Source organism: Protopterus annectens, chromosome 5.part0, assembly GCF_019279795.1.
Source record: "Protopterus annectens isolate FY-2018-M chromosome 5.part0, PAN1.0, whole genome shotgun sequence".
In the NCBI taxonomy this organism is placed as follows: domain Eukaryota; kingdom Metazoa; phylum Chordata; order Ceratodontiformes; family Protopteridae; genus Protopterus; species Protopterus annectens.
In genome coordinates, this window is record NC_056735.1 from 736553476 (window position 1) to 736570106 (window position 16631).

Below are 16631 nucleotides of genomic sequence, written 5' to 3' on the forward strand. Positions count from 1 at the left end.
CTTCCTCTCCCTCCCCTAAAGGGCCGTGCTCTATCTCTACACCACAGGTTCCCACTAAGCATCGAGACCTAGAGCCTCAGGTAACCCCATTGGGTGACCCCTGCTTGACTGAGACTTCACCAGATGCCCCCACTGATGAAGTCCCCAGGAAAAGACTGTGTAAGAGGAGGCATTTCGATTCCCCTCAGGAATCCTTAACATCAGACACCGACTTGGAGGAATCAGAAGGGTCCCCACGGTCCTCCTCTGAGGATGTCTCTTTTGCAGACATCCTTGAAATACTTAGGCAGAGGGGTGACTGGCAGTCCCTTACCCCTACTGAGGATGAGTCGGTGCTCCTGAAGGCCTTTGGGTCTCAACCCTCCACCTCCTGGGTTACTCCGCCTTTCGATGCATTAATGGACTTGATCGCTCGAAAGGCATGGGAGTCTCCTGATTCTGTGGAACCGGTCCCTCGAAGGCCCAACAAATTTATCACCTGACCTCAGGATAAGTCCTTTCTTACAAAGGGAGTTCCCCTTGATGCCATGGTGGTGGCGGCGGCCACCAAGAAGGAGATGTCAGACACATCTTCCTCTGTCCATCCTCCTAATAGAGATTCCAGGATGATGGACAGATATGGGAAATGCATCTTTAGTTCTGCGACATTTGCAATGAGATCGCTTAACTATTTAGCCCATTTTACCAGTCTTCAACGAGATCTCCTAAAAGAGCATGGAGATACTCTACAGGGCAACACAGGTGATGCTTTCTCCCAGAAAGTGACAGCACAGCTTAACACCCTTAATTCCATTGTAAACTCGTACATGAGGCTCATTTCTTATGCAGCTGAGAGATCGAGCCGGGCAGCGGGTTCAGCGATAGCTCTGCGGAGACAATCCTGGATGTGCTTATGCTCCTTTGCGGAAGCCTTCAAGTCTTCCTTTGTAAATACCCCATTTAATGACTCTTCCTTGTTTGGGCCCAAAGTCAAGGAGACACTCCGGTGTGAGCAGGAAGGAAAGATTCTATCTGCCATAGGAATCCGTTTTTCCACCCCCACTAGACCATACCCCAAAGGGCAGAAAGGTGGAAAAATGTGGTTCCAAAAGTCCCAAGGAGCTTTCCAGAACACACGTAGTGAAACCCCCTCCAGGGGCAGAGGAGGGGGGTATAATGGTAGATGCCACCCAGGTGGCAGAGGGGGTCTGCAGAACCAGGGTGACAGGGAGCAGTTCCCTGGCAAACCCTATCAGCACTCCTGAGAGGAGGCCCAACTGTCCTACTCTGGAGGCAGTCGGGAGTCGCTTAGCTTTATACCCAGACACCTTGCTAGGAATTACATCAGATTCCTGGGTAAAAAGCATAATCACCAGAGGCTACATCATTACCTTTTCAGAATTCCCTTTCATTCGGGCAAGAATCCCAGACGGTCCACCCAGTCTGCGGAATCTAGCAGCTGTAGAAATTCAGAGGCTGCTGGAAAAAAGTCATCCAGCCAGTCCCAGCAGACCAAATAGGACCCGGAACTTACTCCAGGTACTTTTTAGTTCCAAAGAAAACATGGGACTGGAGGCCCATCTTAGACCTCAGCAAACTCAACTCCTTGTCAAAAAGGAAAAGTTCCGGATGGTCACGCTTCAGTCGATAATCCCGTTTCTCGAAATGGGCAATTGGATGTGCTCGATAGATCTCAAGGATGCGTACTACCACATAAAAATGGCCAGGCCATCCAGAGATCACTTGCGATTCCGGCTGGGGGTCAGTCACTACCAATTCCGAGCTCTGCCCTTTGGTCTTACCACAGCCCCCAGAGTGTTCACCAAATGTCTGGCAGTTGTCACGACTCACCTGAGACGTTTAGGATTCCAGGTGTTTCCATATCTCGTCGACTGGCTCCTCACCACCACCACCACCAGGCATCAACTGATTCAAGCCAGGGATTACACTATCAATCTATGCTCCCAGTTGGGCATAACCTTAAATTTTGAAAAATCTGCTTTATTGCAGCATATTTCCTTTATAGGAGCAGATTTAGACACCACCACCGCTCTGGTCAAATTGCCTCAAGGAAGAGTATAAGGGTTCTACTGGCTGCCATATATAACTTCCATGTGGGATGCGGAGCTTCTAACATTATGTCCCACAGATTATGCAAGGCCTTTTTGAAAGGGACTCATCACCTTAGACCCCCCTATTAGACACCCGATCACTCCCTGGAATCTAAATTTTCGTGCTGTCCCAACTCATGCTTCCCCCTTTTGAGCTGGCATCTTCTTGTCTGTTGAAGTTCCTTTCTTGGAAGACAATTTTCTTAGTGGCCATTACTTCAGTGCACAGAGTTTCTGAACTTCAGGTGCTATCTATTAGGCCTCCATATTTGGTCTTTCATCCCAATAGGGTGTCACTAAGAACTAACTCATCCTTCCTTCCGAAAGTCTGTTCTGAAGCAAACTTGAACCAGTTCATTGAACTTCCCACCTTTTTCAGACATGATACCACTAAATTGGAATACATGTTGCATAAGCTTGATGTTCACAGACAATTGAGATTTTATTTGGACAGAACAAAAGAATTCAGGAAAACAGATCAATTATTTGTGTCCCATGCAGAAAATAAGAAAGGCCTTTTGGTATCCAAGGTTACGTTGTGTAAATGGCTTTCTGATTGTGTAACGTTTGTATATTCTTCATCCCATCAACCTTTAAAGAGTGAAGTGAAAGCTCATTCTACCAGGGCTGTTTCTACGTCCTTAGCTCACGCAGCTCATTTATCTCTGGACACCATTTGCGATGCAGCTACTTGGTCCAAACCTCATACATTTATTACTCATTACAAAGTGGACAGGGCCTCCAGGGGCAAGGTTTCCCTTGGTTCCACTGTTCTCAGGAATGTACTCCCTTGAGCCACCCAGGATTAGGGTGCTTGGGACGCTACCCACATGTAAGAACAAACGGCGTGATTGAACTTCACATAAAGAAGTTATGTTCTTAACATAACTTTCCGTGTGAGTTGTTCTTCTCGCCTTTGTTCTTAAACTCCCTCCCACCTTCCCCCTCCAGATTCTGAAAGAACGGGTATGACTGGTGGTCTGGTTACTCTTATCGACCGGTTATCCTTTAACTAATTGTAAATAGTTACTTGTTATATTGAGTTTCTTATTGCTGTTCCTTTCTGGGTTCAGCAAACTAGATCTGGAGTTTGGCAGCAGAGCATCATGGGATAGGGACTGTGTCTCGAGCTTCTCATAGATCTGAAGCTTGGAAAGCGGCCGACTCGGAGCCAATGGCTCGACTCCGAACCCACGTGTAAGAACAAAGGCGAGAAGAACAACTCACATGGAACGTTATGGTAAGAACATAACTTCTTTTTTCTTATTCTTATGCTCACAGGGAAGTGATTTCTGATTGACTGGCAATTACCTGGTGACCTGGTACATAAGTAGCCCGTGCACAGAAGATTTCAGCTTATTTTCCATCAGCCTCAGTACTTTTTAAGTTTGAGCAGACATCGCATTGCACTTTGCTCCAGTGTCTAGTCTAAACAACATACTATGACTATTCACCTTGGCCTTTTTTACCCAGGTCACTGGTTGTGTATCTTATTTCCAATTCTGTTGTCACTTTATTTAACATTGTGTTCTTTTTGACATATACTGTACTTACAAATTATTCCTTTTTATAACTGTTTTTTCACCCAATGCATTATTTTTGGTTGTAGATTTTTTTTTCTCATGTTCCACCCTTTAGCAAAATGATTTCTCTTATTTCAGCTTTTGTATACCTGAGTCAGCATGGAGTGTTTTCTTTTACCATGATTATAAGTATACCTTGCATGCATTTTTATTTGAAACACATTCTTGTGCCTTTTGTGGCTGTCTTGCCTCTTATTCATTCTGCTTTTGTTAAAATTCTATATTTGCTTTCCATAGTTAGTTTATTTCAGTTTTAACCTTTATATTAACTCTCTCATTTGATACAAAGTAATTGTATTTTGTATACATACATTTGCTGCTTTATTTACATTTAGCTTGCTTCTTGCAGCAGTATGCCTTTTGTTTTATCTGTTATTATGTTATATTGATTCATGTAACATACCAAATTCACTACATTTGGTTCATTTCTTTAATCCATTGCAGTACAAGGACAACTGCAATCAGGCTGTGAAAATGGTAAAAAAGCAAGCTTTATAAGTACCTTTCTGATGACAGAAAGGTGCTTGATAAGCTTTTGCTAAGCATCTCGAAACTCTGTTAAGACTTTGTTTCACGTTATGGATTTACAGTGAAAAGTGCAGTCCAGTGAAGAACAGTGGCAAAAAGGTAAAACAGACTTAAAAGCTGTTAGATACTTCGCTCTGCCACACTTATTAATGAAACTGTGGCAGAAAGAAGTGTTTAACAGCTTTGAAGTTGTTAATTCTTCAGAGGGTCAATTAGCTTCTGCATGCTCACTGGCAGTTCTAAGTGCTTTACCAGCTTTCAAAGGTTTTGCAAACCAGTACAGCACTTAAGGCTCCTACATTTTTTTCTCTGTAACTGCTTTTATATGAATCAGCGAAAGCATAATGCGCTACGAAAAAATATGGTGGGGTCTCATTGATCATAACTCTCTGTTATGTGTTCTTGACATGGACGCCACCATTCACTTCTTGATCTTCTCATTCAAGTTGAATTTTTTGGCAGCCATGTGTCGAACATATGATAAAATGTGAGGTTGTTCTATCTCGCTGTTCATACTTATTGATGGGTTCGGAGCCAAAAGCTCAAGGTTTTCAACCAGCTCGAGGCCAACTCCCTATCCCATGATGCACCCTAATCTTCCCTCAGATCTCGTTTGCCACCGCAACTTGATCGGACATTTACCAGCTCTGGCCAGTGAAAAACTTTTCTTTTCTTACAAAAAAGTAGCTGTTATAATAGCTTAAGTGGTTATTTAGTCTTTTAGATAGAGTGTGTAGTCTGTATTTAGATCTTTTACAATATTTAAATTGTATAGTTAGTCATTAGGGTCGTTTTTTTTCTCCCTACCTCTATACGAGCTAGCTTAATAACCGAGAAATTAGTGGCCATGTTTTTAGGGCCTGTTTTTCCTCTTTTTCTTCCATAAATATGACAGTGTGTTTTATTAGATTATAGCCCTTCCTTTTCCCAGGGCACACAGTTTTTTCTCTTTATATTAAATATTACAATAGAGTGTATTGTGTTAGGTTTTGGCCCTTCTTTTTTATGGGGCAAATAGTTGTCTTTAATAATAATAATTATAATAGAAGTTAGCGGCCGTGATGTTCTTTGTGTTTCACTGTTGCAGTCATTACATTTGGGTAATTTGCTGGCAGGTTGCCCTCAGTCGGCCTGAATTCCAAAGTTTTGGGTCCTGCGTTGGTTGCTGTCTTCTCTTCCATGACGTCAGGCCATCAGGGTTATAAAACATGCAGCCAGAACCATTTTCTTTAGTCTTTCTTGCTGCACGGTGCCCGAAGCAGAAGCATTTCACAAGTGCTGGTCGGCCGATTACTGAAATATTCAAGTTTGAGTTTCAGAACCAAAGTTTTCTCTAAAGCGAAGTACCCCATTAGGGAAACTTTTTCTTGCTTTTTACCGATGTCAGAAAAAGTTAATAATTGCATTACTTGTGGGAAGCAAATACCTCATAAGGATTTCCATTTGTACTGTATTCCTTGCCTAGGCCCTGATCACAATGTGCCTGGCTGTCGGTTTTGTGCTAGATTTAACCAACGCACTATTAAGCGTCGGTATATTTTTGCATCAGAGTATTTTGGAAACATATTTAACTACCCAGAAATGTCATCAGATAGCAATCCGACTACCGGAGTACATAAAAAAAACGCAAAGAAAAGGACAGGGAAAGGCAGTCGAGATCCAAAACCGATGACGAAGCTTCTAAGCCAGTCACCGGTTCACCGGTACTCAATGAGGCGCTTTCGCAGCCCCTGATACCCACTACCTTCGAGTAGGAGGCCTCTACCGACACCCATGTGGAGTCCAGCATGTTGCAAGATACTCAAGGTATTGGACCGACGGATGTATCTTCCTCAGATGGGTCCGGAGCCGCTGAGCATGCACCGGCTTCTGAGGGTGAATTCAGACTTCAACATTTGTATATCAAACCGACAACAGCTGCAAAACCAAAGACAAAAGCAACTTCTAAAACTAAAAAATGACGCATGAGCCACATGCACAGACATCTATGCCTAAAAAACAGATGATCAAAATGGCTGAAGACCTTATTACCTTGATTAGGGGTACCCATCCCCCTCCAAATAAGAGGCCTAGGTAAGAGACTGATTATGAATCTTCATATCAGGTTTCTGTTTCTTCTGATTCCTCTTCTGATCAGGAATTATCTATATCTCCCTATGAGGATTCTATTCCATCTGCATTTCCTACTGAGGACTATTAATTTGGAGAAACCTTGCATACTTTGAGGGAGCTTTTTCATTGGGAGAGTTAAGACTTCTCAGAATCAAAAAAGAGGCTCAGGGATTTCCTCCTTCTCCCTCAGCACAAGTCTTTAGCCATTCCCCCTGTTTTAGGCATTGTGGATGATGTGTTTTCGGAGTCAAGTTTGACCTCTGACTCCTTACCTCCGGCTCCCAGTAAGCCTGACAGATATTACAGGGTCCCTGACTCACATAAATTTTTATTTAGAAACCCTGCTGCTGATCCTGAAACTATTTCACAGGGCCCAAAGGGAGTTAAGGCCTCAGCAGCAAAATATCCTACCCCCTCTGACAGAGATTCAAGGGCACTGGATAGATGGGGAAAAAAGGTTTATACATCTGCAACCTTGGCAGTCAGGGCCTTAAACTGTCAATTTCATATGCTTAAGTACCAACAACATGTTATGTGATTGCTGAAACAGAAAATGATGTTGATTTCAGAATGTGCAGAAAATAAAGAATTGCAGGATTTATTGCATGCAGCTGAACAAGTTGGAAAGCATACTTTGCAATGTGGTTTTGATTCTTTAGAGGCCTCTTGCAGGGCCACAGTTACTGGATCTGTGATTAGGAGGCATGCCTCGTTAAAGGAACAAAATTTGCCTGACCATGTTAAAGCTAAATTGTTAGATGCACCTTTACAGCATGATTCTCTGTTTGGTATTAAGGCAGAAAAGGTTTTAAATTAAATGGAAGACAAAGCTAAGTCTATGCAAACTTTTAAATACTTCTTACAAGTGCAGCCACCAAGATTCAGTAGACACTGGCCTACAAAAAATTGGTCCTTTCCTGTGTCAGACAGAGCTCATAGGGGCAAATCCATACACCCTAAGGGTTCCAGATACCAGGCCAAGACTCATATAGGTCAAAGCAATGGGGCGCATCCACCTCCAAATCTGGAGGAGATAAAGCGCAAACATACAGAAAGCAATCCCAATGACTTCCCTCTGCCTACACCAAGCACTTATCTTTTGACAGCACCAACAGGGGGAAAATTAGCACTTTTTGCTCAAAATTGGCAATTAATAACCCAGGACAAGTGGATACTAAACATCGTATTACAGGGATACAGATTCCATTTCCACACTATGGCAATGGCAAATGGTTGGCCAGATCTGCCACAAAATCAATGGGCAGAGGCACAGAAGCAGGTTACGTCACTCATGGATATGAGAGCCATTCAGACAGTACCAGAACAGGAAAAAGGACAAGGTTTTTACTCAAGACTGTTCTTGGTACCCAGAAAGGACAAGGCCTGGTGGCCAATACTGGATTTATCGATTTTGAACACATACCTGGACATTCTAAAATTCAAAATGCTGACTTAGCAGCAGCTTCTGCCAATGCTGGGCAAGAATGCTTGGCTGGTGACTTTAGACCTAAAAGAGGCATACATGCATGTCCCAATAAGACAATCGTGCAGAAGATACCTCAGATTCAAGGCTGGCTTAATGCATTACCAATTCTCTGTACTGCCCTTTGGCTTATCTACTGCGCTCAGGGTCTTTACAAAATGCCTGGCACCAGTAATTGCATTTTGCAGACAAAGAAGCATACAAATATATCCTTACTTGGACGACTGTCTCATTCAAGCAGAGAACAAGGACACTCTTCTTCGACACCCTCTATTCCCAGTCCACACTTCTCCATGACCAAAAATTTAAATGTGTGTGATACATCCGTATTTATCACGTGTCTGGCAAGGGCATTAGTGTCTGCTCTCCTCCGAATATCATAAAGGTGTTCTCTAATGCGATCACGTAATCTACATGTAGTCATACCTACATAGAAGGATAAGCACAAGTCACAGTAGGCCAGATAGACTATATTATGTGTGCTGCAGTCTGCTCTAAAGTTGAATGTCAGAGCCTTTCCAGTATCTGGGTGTAAAAAATAACATTTACTATCCACTGCTTCACAGAAGTTACATTTCCCACATGGTAGAGTGCCTTGTACATGTTTAGAAGTCCCAGTGCAGTGCATATCACTATTCCTCAGCCCACATAGTAGCCTTTTAAGTGATTTCTGATTCTTAAAAGCAAAACTGGGTTTATCTCCAACCATGTTTTTTACCTTATCATCCACACACAAAATATTCTGTGGAGAGGAATAAAGTAGAATGTAAAGAACTAGAATGGATTATTAGAATGAGAGCCACTATGGGGAAAGGGTTGAATGATAAATTTCCATCAAACCTATGTTAGATAAGAGACGTCTTAAAAAATAGAAGTCTCTTATGTATTTTATTATAAATTGATGCATATAGGTATACCTTTTTACATGTATTTATACCGTTTAGTATTTATTGTATATTTACCCTTTACTATGACATAGCTAGCTCTTTAATGGGCTAAACAGTAGTGAATCCTTATTTGATGTTTTATCAATTGCTACTGAGTTCTGATTGGCTCACATGTATTTTTAAACTGATGAGTGGAGTGAAGAATTTGTCTGATGAAGCAGTTTTTTTTACTGCGAAAGCGCTCATCATTTGTACTTCCTGGAATAAAACATGGCTTGATTTTATTAGCTGTGGTTTGTTCGCTCTTTGCTTTTTTACTGGATTACTTTAATATTGTAATGTTTGCACAATTCCCAGTGCTGCCTTTCAGTATCATACCTCTCAACCTGAAATCATAAAAAAATTTGGACAAAGGCACATGAAAAACGGGTACAAATCTGGATGCTGATTAACATAAAATGTGCAGACATAATTATGTAACCACACCCACTCTGGTGGAATTCTGGGATACCAACTTTTAAATACAAATTGAAGAACAGACAAAATATTACAAATAAACAGAACAATAGTGTTTTATTTAAATTAATATTTGAACTTGTATCAAACTTTGAACTTTTGCAAACTGCAAAACTAAAATACAGTTTTCTTTTATAAAAGTAAAATTAACTGCTTCAGCCTTCTACAGCCAGAAAATAAATGAGCTGGATTTAAACTGAGGAAGTCAGCAGATAGGTAGATTTACAGATTGAGCACTTTTTGGCAAATGCAATCGGGTCTTTCAAAGCAGAGAAGTGTAACAATTAATTGAATTCAAATAACTGTAATAATATATGGGTTTAGCTAACATTAGGAATACATTCAATATAATTTCTACAAAAATCATTATGAAACAATATTTTCTATGGAAAATATTTACGCAATCTATTGTGGAACTATCCATATAAAACATTACTTTTGAAACACTTACATTTAGGCTCCTGAACTAACATTGCCTTTAGCTGTCTTTTAAAAATAATCATCTACAAATTAAGTGCCTGTTGCTCTTGAAGAATAGATTGCCTATGTTGCATTAAAAATGATAAGCTAGTAATATTGCAATAGTTGCCTTGGCTTCTCTGCCAAAGAGGACATTCTCAGGACTGCAGCATCCACCCCTTTAAAAGTAGAATATAGTAAATTATCAGCAATCCATCTACATACTGTGGGCGTAGAACTGAGAATATATGCTCCCGAACATAAATCAGTGCAGTGATGGGGCAAATAGTTGTCTGTAATAATAATAATTATAATAGAAGTTAGCGGCTGTGATGTTCTTTGTGTTTCCCTGTTGCAGTCATTACATTTGGGTAATTTGCTGGCAGGTTGCCCTCAGTTGGCCTGAATTCCAAAGTTTTGGGTCCTGCGTTGGTTGCTGTCTTCTCTTCCATGACGTCAGGCCGTCAGGGTTGTAAAACATGCAGCCAAAACCATTTTCTTTAGTCTTTCTTGCTGCACGGTGCCCGAAGCAGAAGCATTTCACAATTGCCGGTCGGCCGACTACTGAAATATTCAAGTTTGAGTTTCAGAACCAAAGTTTTCTCTAAAGCGAAGTACCCCATTGGGGAAACTTTTTCTTGCTTTTTACCGATGTCAGAAAAAGTTAATTGCGTTACTTGTGGGAAGCAAATACCTCATAAGGATTTCCATTTGTACTGTATTCCTTGCCTAGGCCCTGATCACAATGTGCCTGGCTGTCGGTTTTGTACTAGATTTAACCAACGCACTATTAAGCGTCGGTATATTTTTGCATCAGAGTATTTTGGAAACATATTTAACTACCCAGAAATGTCGTCAGATAGCAATCCGACTACTGGAGTACATAAAAAAAACGCAAAGAAAAGGACAGGGAAAGGCAGTCGAGATCCAAAACCGATGACGAAGCTTCTAAGCCAGTCACCGGTTCACCGGTACTCAATGAGGCGCCAAGAGCCCTGATACCCACTACCTTCGAGTAGGAGGCCTCTACCGACACCCATGTGGAGTCCGGCATGTTGCAAGATACTCAAGGTATTGGACCGACGAATGTATCTTCCTCGGATGGGTCCGGAGCCGCTGAGCATGCACCGGCTTCTGAGGGTGAATTCAGACTTCAACATTTGTATATCAAACCGACAACAGCTGCAAAACCAAAGACAAAAGCAACTTCTAAAACTAAAAAGATGACGCATGAGCCACATGCACAGACATCTATGCCTAAAAAGCAGATGATCAAAATGGCTGAAGACCTTATTACCTTGATTAGGGGTACCCATCCCCCTCCAAATAAGAGGCCTAGGCAAGACACTGATTATGAATCTTCAGATCAGGTTTCTATTTCTTCTGATTCCTCTTCTGATCAGGAATTATCTATATCTCCCTATGAGGATTCTATTCCATCTGCATTTCCTACTGAGGACTATTAATTTGGAGAAACCTTGCATACTTTGAGGGAGCATTTTCATTGGGAGAGTTAAGACTTCTTAGAATCAAAAAAGAGGCTCAGGGATTTCCTCCTTCTCCCTCAGCACAAGTCTTTAGCCATTCCCCCTGTTTTAGACATTGTGGATGATGTGTTTTCAGAGTCAAGTTTGACCTCTGACTCCTTACCTCCGGCTCCCAGTAAGCCTGACAGATATTACAGGGTCCCTGACTCACATAAATTTTTATTTAGAAACCCTTCTGCTGATCCTGAAACTATTTCACAGGGCCCAAAGGGAGTTAAGGCCTCAACAGCAAAATATCCTACCCCCTCTGACAAAGATTCAAGGGCACTGGACAGATGGGGAAAAAAGGTTTATACATCTGCAACCTTGGCAGTCAGGGCCTTAAACTGTCAATTTCATATGCTTAAGTACCAACAACATGTTATGTGATTGCTGAAACAGAAAATGATGTTGATTTCAGAATGTGCAGAAAATAAAGAATTGCAGGATTTATTGCATGCAGCTGAACAAGTTGGAAAGCATACTTTGCAATGTGGTTTTGATTCTTTAGAGGCCTCTTGCAGGGCCACAGTTACTGGATCTGTGATTAGGAGGCATGCCTCGTTAAAGGAACAAAATTTGCCTGACCATGTTAAAGCTAAATTGTTAGATGCACCTTTACAGCATGATTCTCTGTTTGGTATTAAGGCAGAAAAGGTTTTAAATTAAATGGAAGACAAAGCTAAGTCTATGCAAACTTTTAAAGACTTCTTACAAGTGCAGCCACCAAGATTCAGTAGACACTGGCCTACAAAAAATTGGTCCTTTCCTGTGTCAGACAGAGCTCATAGGGGCAAATCCAGACACCCTAAGGGTTCCAGATACCAGGCCAAGACTCATATAGGTCAAAGTAATGGGGCGCATCCACCTCCAAATCTGGAGGAGATAAAGCGCAAACATACAGAAAGCAATCCCAATGACTTCCCTCTGCCTACACCAAGCACTTATCTTTTGACAGCACCCATAGGGGGAAAATTAGCACTTTTTGCTCAAAATTGGCAATTAATAACCCAGGACAAGTGGATACTAAACATCGTATTACAGGGATACAGATTCCATTTCCACACTCTGGCAATGGCAAATGGTTGGCCAGATCTTCCACAAAATCAATGGGCAGAGGCACAGAAGCAGGTTACGTCACTCATGGATATGAGAGCCATTCAGACAGTACCAGAACAGGAAAAAGGACAAGGTTTTTACTCAAGACTGTTCTTGGTACCCAGAAAGGACAAGGCCTGGTGGCCAATACTGGATTTATCGATTTTGAACACATACCTGGACATTCTAAAATTCAAAATGCTGACTTTGCAGCAGCTTCTGCCAATGCTGGGCAACAATGCTTGGCTGGTGACTTTAGACCTAAAAGAGGCATACATGCATGTCCCAATAAGACAATCGTGCAGAAGATACCTCAGATTCAAGGCTGGCTTAATGCATTACCAATTCTCTGCACTGCCCTTTGGCTTATCTACTGCGCTCAGGGTCTTTACAAAATGCCTGGCACCAGTAATTGCATTTTGCAGACAAAGAAGCATACAAATATATCCTTACTTGGACGACTGTCTCAATCAAGCAGAGAACAAGGACACTCTTCTTCGACACCCTCTATTCCCAGTCCACACTTCTCCATGACCAAAAATTTAAATGTGTGTGATACATCCGTATCTATCACGTGTCTGGCAAGGGCATTAGTGTCTGCTCTCCTCCGAATATCATAAAGGAGTTCTCTAATGCGATCACGTAATCTACATGTAGTCATACCTACATAGAAGGATAAGCACAAGTCACAGTAGGCCAGATAGACTATATTATGTGTGTTGCAGTCTGCTCTAAAGTTGAATGTCAGAGCCTTTCCAGTATCTGGGTGTAAAAAATAACCTTTACTATCCACTGCTTCACAGAAGTTACATTTCCCACATGGTAGAGTGCCTTGTACATGTTTAGAAGTCCCAGTGCAGTGCATATCACTATTCCTCAGCCCACATAGTAGCCTTTTAAGTGATTTCTGATTCTTAAAAGCAAAACTGGGTTTATCAACCATGTTTTTTACCTTATCATAAACACACACAAAATATTCTGTGGAGAGGAATAAAGTAGAATGTAAAGAACTAGAATGGATTATTAGAATGAGAGCCACTATGGGGAAAGGGTTGAATGATAAATTTCCATCAAACCTATGTTAGATAAGAGACGTCTTAAAAAATAGGAGTCTCTCATGTATTTTATTATAAATTGATGCATATAGGTATTCCTTTTTACATGTATTTATACCGTTTAGTATTTATTGTATATTTACCCTTTACTATGACATAGCTAGCTCTTTAATGGGCTAAACAGTAGTGAATCCTTATTTGATGTTTTATCAATTGCTACTGAGTTCTGATTGGCTCACATGTATTTTTAAACTGATGAGTGGAGTGAAGAATTTGTCTGATGAAGCAGTTTTTTTTACTGCGAAAGCGCTCATCATTTGTACTTCCTGGAATAAAACATGGCTTGATTTTATTAGCTGTGGTCTGGTCGCTCTTTGCTTTTTTACTGGATTACTTTAATATTGTAATGTTTGCACAATTCCCAGTGCTGCCTTTCAGTATCATACCTCTCAACCTGAAATCATAAAACAATTTGGACAGAGGCACATGAAAAACGGGTACAAATCTGGATGCTGATTAACATAAAATGTGCAGACATAATTATGTAACCACACCCACTCTGGTGGAATTCTGGGATACCAACTTTTAAATACAAATTGAAGAACAGACAAAATATTACAAATAAACAGAACAATAGTGTTTTATTTAAATTAATATTTGAACTTGTATCAAACTTTGAACTTTTGCAAACTGCAAAACTAAAATACAGTTTTCTTTTATAAAAGTAAAATTAACTGCTTCAGCCTTCTACAGCCAGAAAATAAATGAGCTGGATTTAAACTGAGGAAGTCAGCAGATAGGTAGATTTACAGATTGAGCACTTTTTGGCAAATGCAATCGGGTCTTTCAAAGCAGAGAAGTGTAACAATTAATTGAATTCAAATAACGGTAATAATATATGGGTTTAGCTAACATTAGGAATACATTCAATATAATTTCTACAAAGATCATTATGAAACAATATTTTCTGTGGAAAATATTTACGCAATCTATTGTGGAACTATCCATATAAAACATTATATTTGAAACACTTACATTTAGGCTCCTGAACTAACATTGCCTTTAGCTGTCTTTTAAAAATAATCATCTACAAATTAAGTGCCTGTTGCTCTTGAAGAATAGATTGCCTATGTTGCATTAAAATGATAAGCTAGTAATATTGCAATAGTTGCCTTGGCTTCTCTGCCAAAGAGGACATTCTCAGGACTGCAGCATCCACCCCCTTTAAAAGTAGAATATAGTAAATTATCAGCAATCCATTTACATACTGTGGGCGTAGAACTGAGAATATATGCTCCCGAACATAAATCAGTGCAGTGAGAATATATTCTTCCGAACATAAATCAATGCAGCGAGAATATATGTATGTTCAGTGAAAGAAGTAAACTTCAAACAACGTCCCCAAATAACATAAATGAAACTTCCGGTTCATGGTACACTCCACTTGGTCCCAAAAGAAACTCAATGAAAGCAGTCCAAGCAGTGGGGTTTTGCTTTGCCTGGAGGAGCTGGTAAGAAGACTTAAGCTCGGCATGTCTGCCTCACGAAGCTGACATCCCACCCTGCACGTGATGACATCAGGAACACAACCCTCCCCCCCAAGTAAATTCTGAAATTAAAGGGGCCAGTCGGGAATTCGTGGCAACCCAATATTTTGCCCTCAAAACTGGCATTTACTGAGGAATTAGGTACAGTTGAGAGGTATGTTCAGTATACAAGCCCTCTGACATTAGTATATCATACCCAGTAGCAAAATTTGTGACTGTTTCCAGTTCTCTTTTACAGAACCTGCATTTATCTGTTTCTCCCACATGTTCAATGGACTTTGTAAACCAACGGGTACTTAGTCCACTGTCCTGGGCCACAATCCGTAACCTTTCATCTTTTAGTTTAAATTCATCTCAGCTTAACCATTCCTGCATAAGATCTTGATTGACCTGAGATTGTTCGAGGAATTTTCTGTACTTGCAACTATATTTATGCCTTTCCCACATTTCTTGCCTTCTCATCTGATCCTTATTTTTATATTCTTTTTTTATGACAGTATGGTATTGTATATGTAGAGACATGCATTGTTGCTTTGCCATTGCATCAGGCATTTTGATATTTAATACATTTAAACACAGAATAAGTAAAGGTAGGTGACCATATTTAATTTCTGAAGTGGAGCACAGAATAATTGTATACTACAACTGTATATACAGAAATCGTTGAGTAAATGCTCATTATAATAATGCTTGTTTTAAAACGGCCATTCTTTAGGAATCAGAAAACACTGAAATGCGAATCTCCTCTCTAATCAGCTGTTTGAAAAACATGGTTTATGAATATGTCTGTCGATCTCTGTTTAAGGTGAGGTGATGAAAACTTGTTTATTTTTTAAATGTATTTTTACAGAACTGCATTTCTGAAAGTTTATTTATAAACAGATGTGTATGTGGAGAGATGGCAGTTCATAATGTGTTTGCTTAAACTTGCAGTAGACAGAAAGCTGATCTTCAAAAAATTACTTTCCTCTTTTTTATAGATAACGGGATGGTATAAGATTTAGAACTGGTGGCAGGAATAGCCTAAGTATAGGTACTGGTCTCTGTTGGTTTTAAGTTATGGTGTTAGTCATATTCCTTTGTACTTCATATTCTATCATTGAATATACAATAACACGGTTACGTTTTTCTACTTAATATTAAAGCTCAAAGACTGGGACATAATGAGTTAGTCATATAATGATAATGAGGGAGTTAAATGCTAATATCAGGACATATAAAACATGGTATGAGGATTACCATTGTCACATGGGTGGAGGCAACAGGAATAATGAAGGAGAATCCATTCTAAATTTCTGTCTGGCAAATGGCATAATTATGGCCAATACATGGTTTCCTGAGAGAGAGAGAGAGAGAGAGAGAGTCAGAAGATCACATATGAGACTTGTCAACATATTCAGGTAGAATTTCTGCTAAGAAGAAAAGGATATCAGGGTCAAAGCAGAGATTGCAAAGTCGTCCATAATGAAATGGTCAGTTCCCAGAATAAACCACTGAGAGGGGTCACAAGCAAGTAATAGTCTGAGAAAGTTCTGAAGTCATCAAAGACTAGGTTGGAAGCTGAGTAGAGTAAAATCACAGGAATTTGAGAATTTGACTGAGGGGACGGTTGTGTATGATACTTGTCATAATACTCAGGCTCTAGCACCTCTTGAAGAAGAAATAGTTGGAACCAGGCATACCTCCTTATGAGAAAGGTTCCTCTGGAGACTTATGAAGTCATTATTCCTTGCAACTCCACATTGAA

At 40.4% G+C, this 16631-nt stretch overlaps 1 protein-coding gene across 2 annotated transcripts in view; it reads left to right on the plus strand.

The window, feature by feature from the left end:
* DYNC2H1 (dynein cytoplasmic 2 heavy chain 1) overlaps nt 1–16631 on the plus strand; it is a 6555988-nt gene that overhangs the window by 5016489 nt on the left and 1522868 nt on the right. The window contains exon 71 of one of the 2 annotated variants that reach the window (XM_044072582.1): nt 15600–15689. The exons of the other annotated variant lie outside the window; for it this stretch is intronic. Coding sequence (XP_043928517.1) covers nt 15600–15689 — 90 coding nt within the window. The remainder of the gene's footprint in view (nt 1–15599; nt 15690–16631) is intronic. 2 annotated transcript variants of the gene reach the window in all.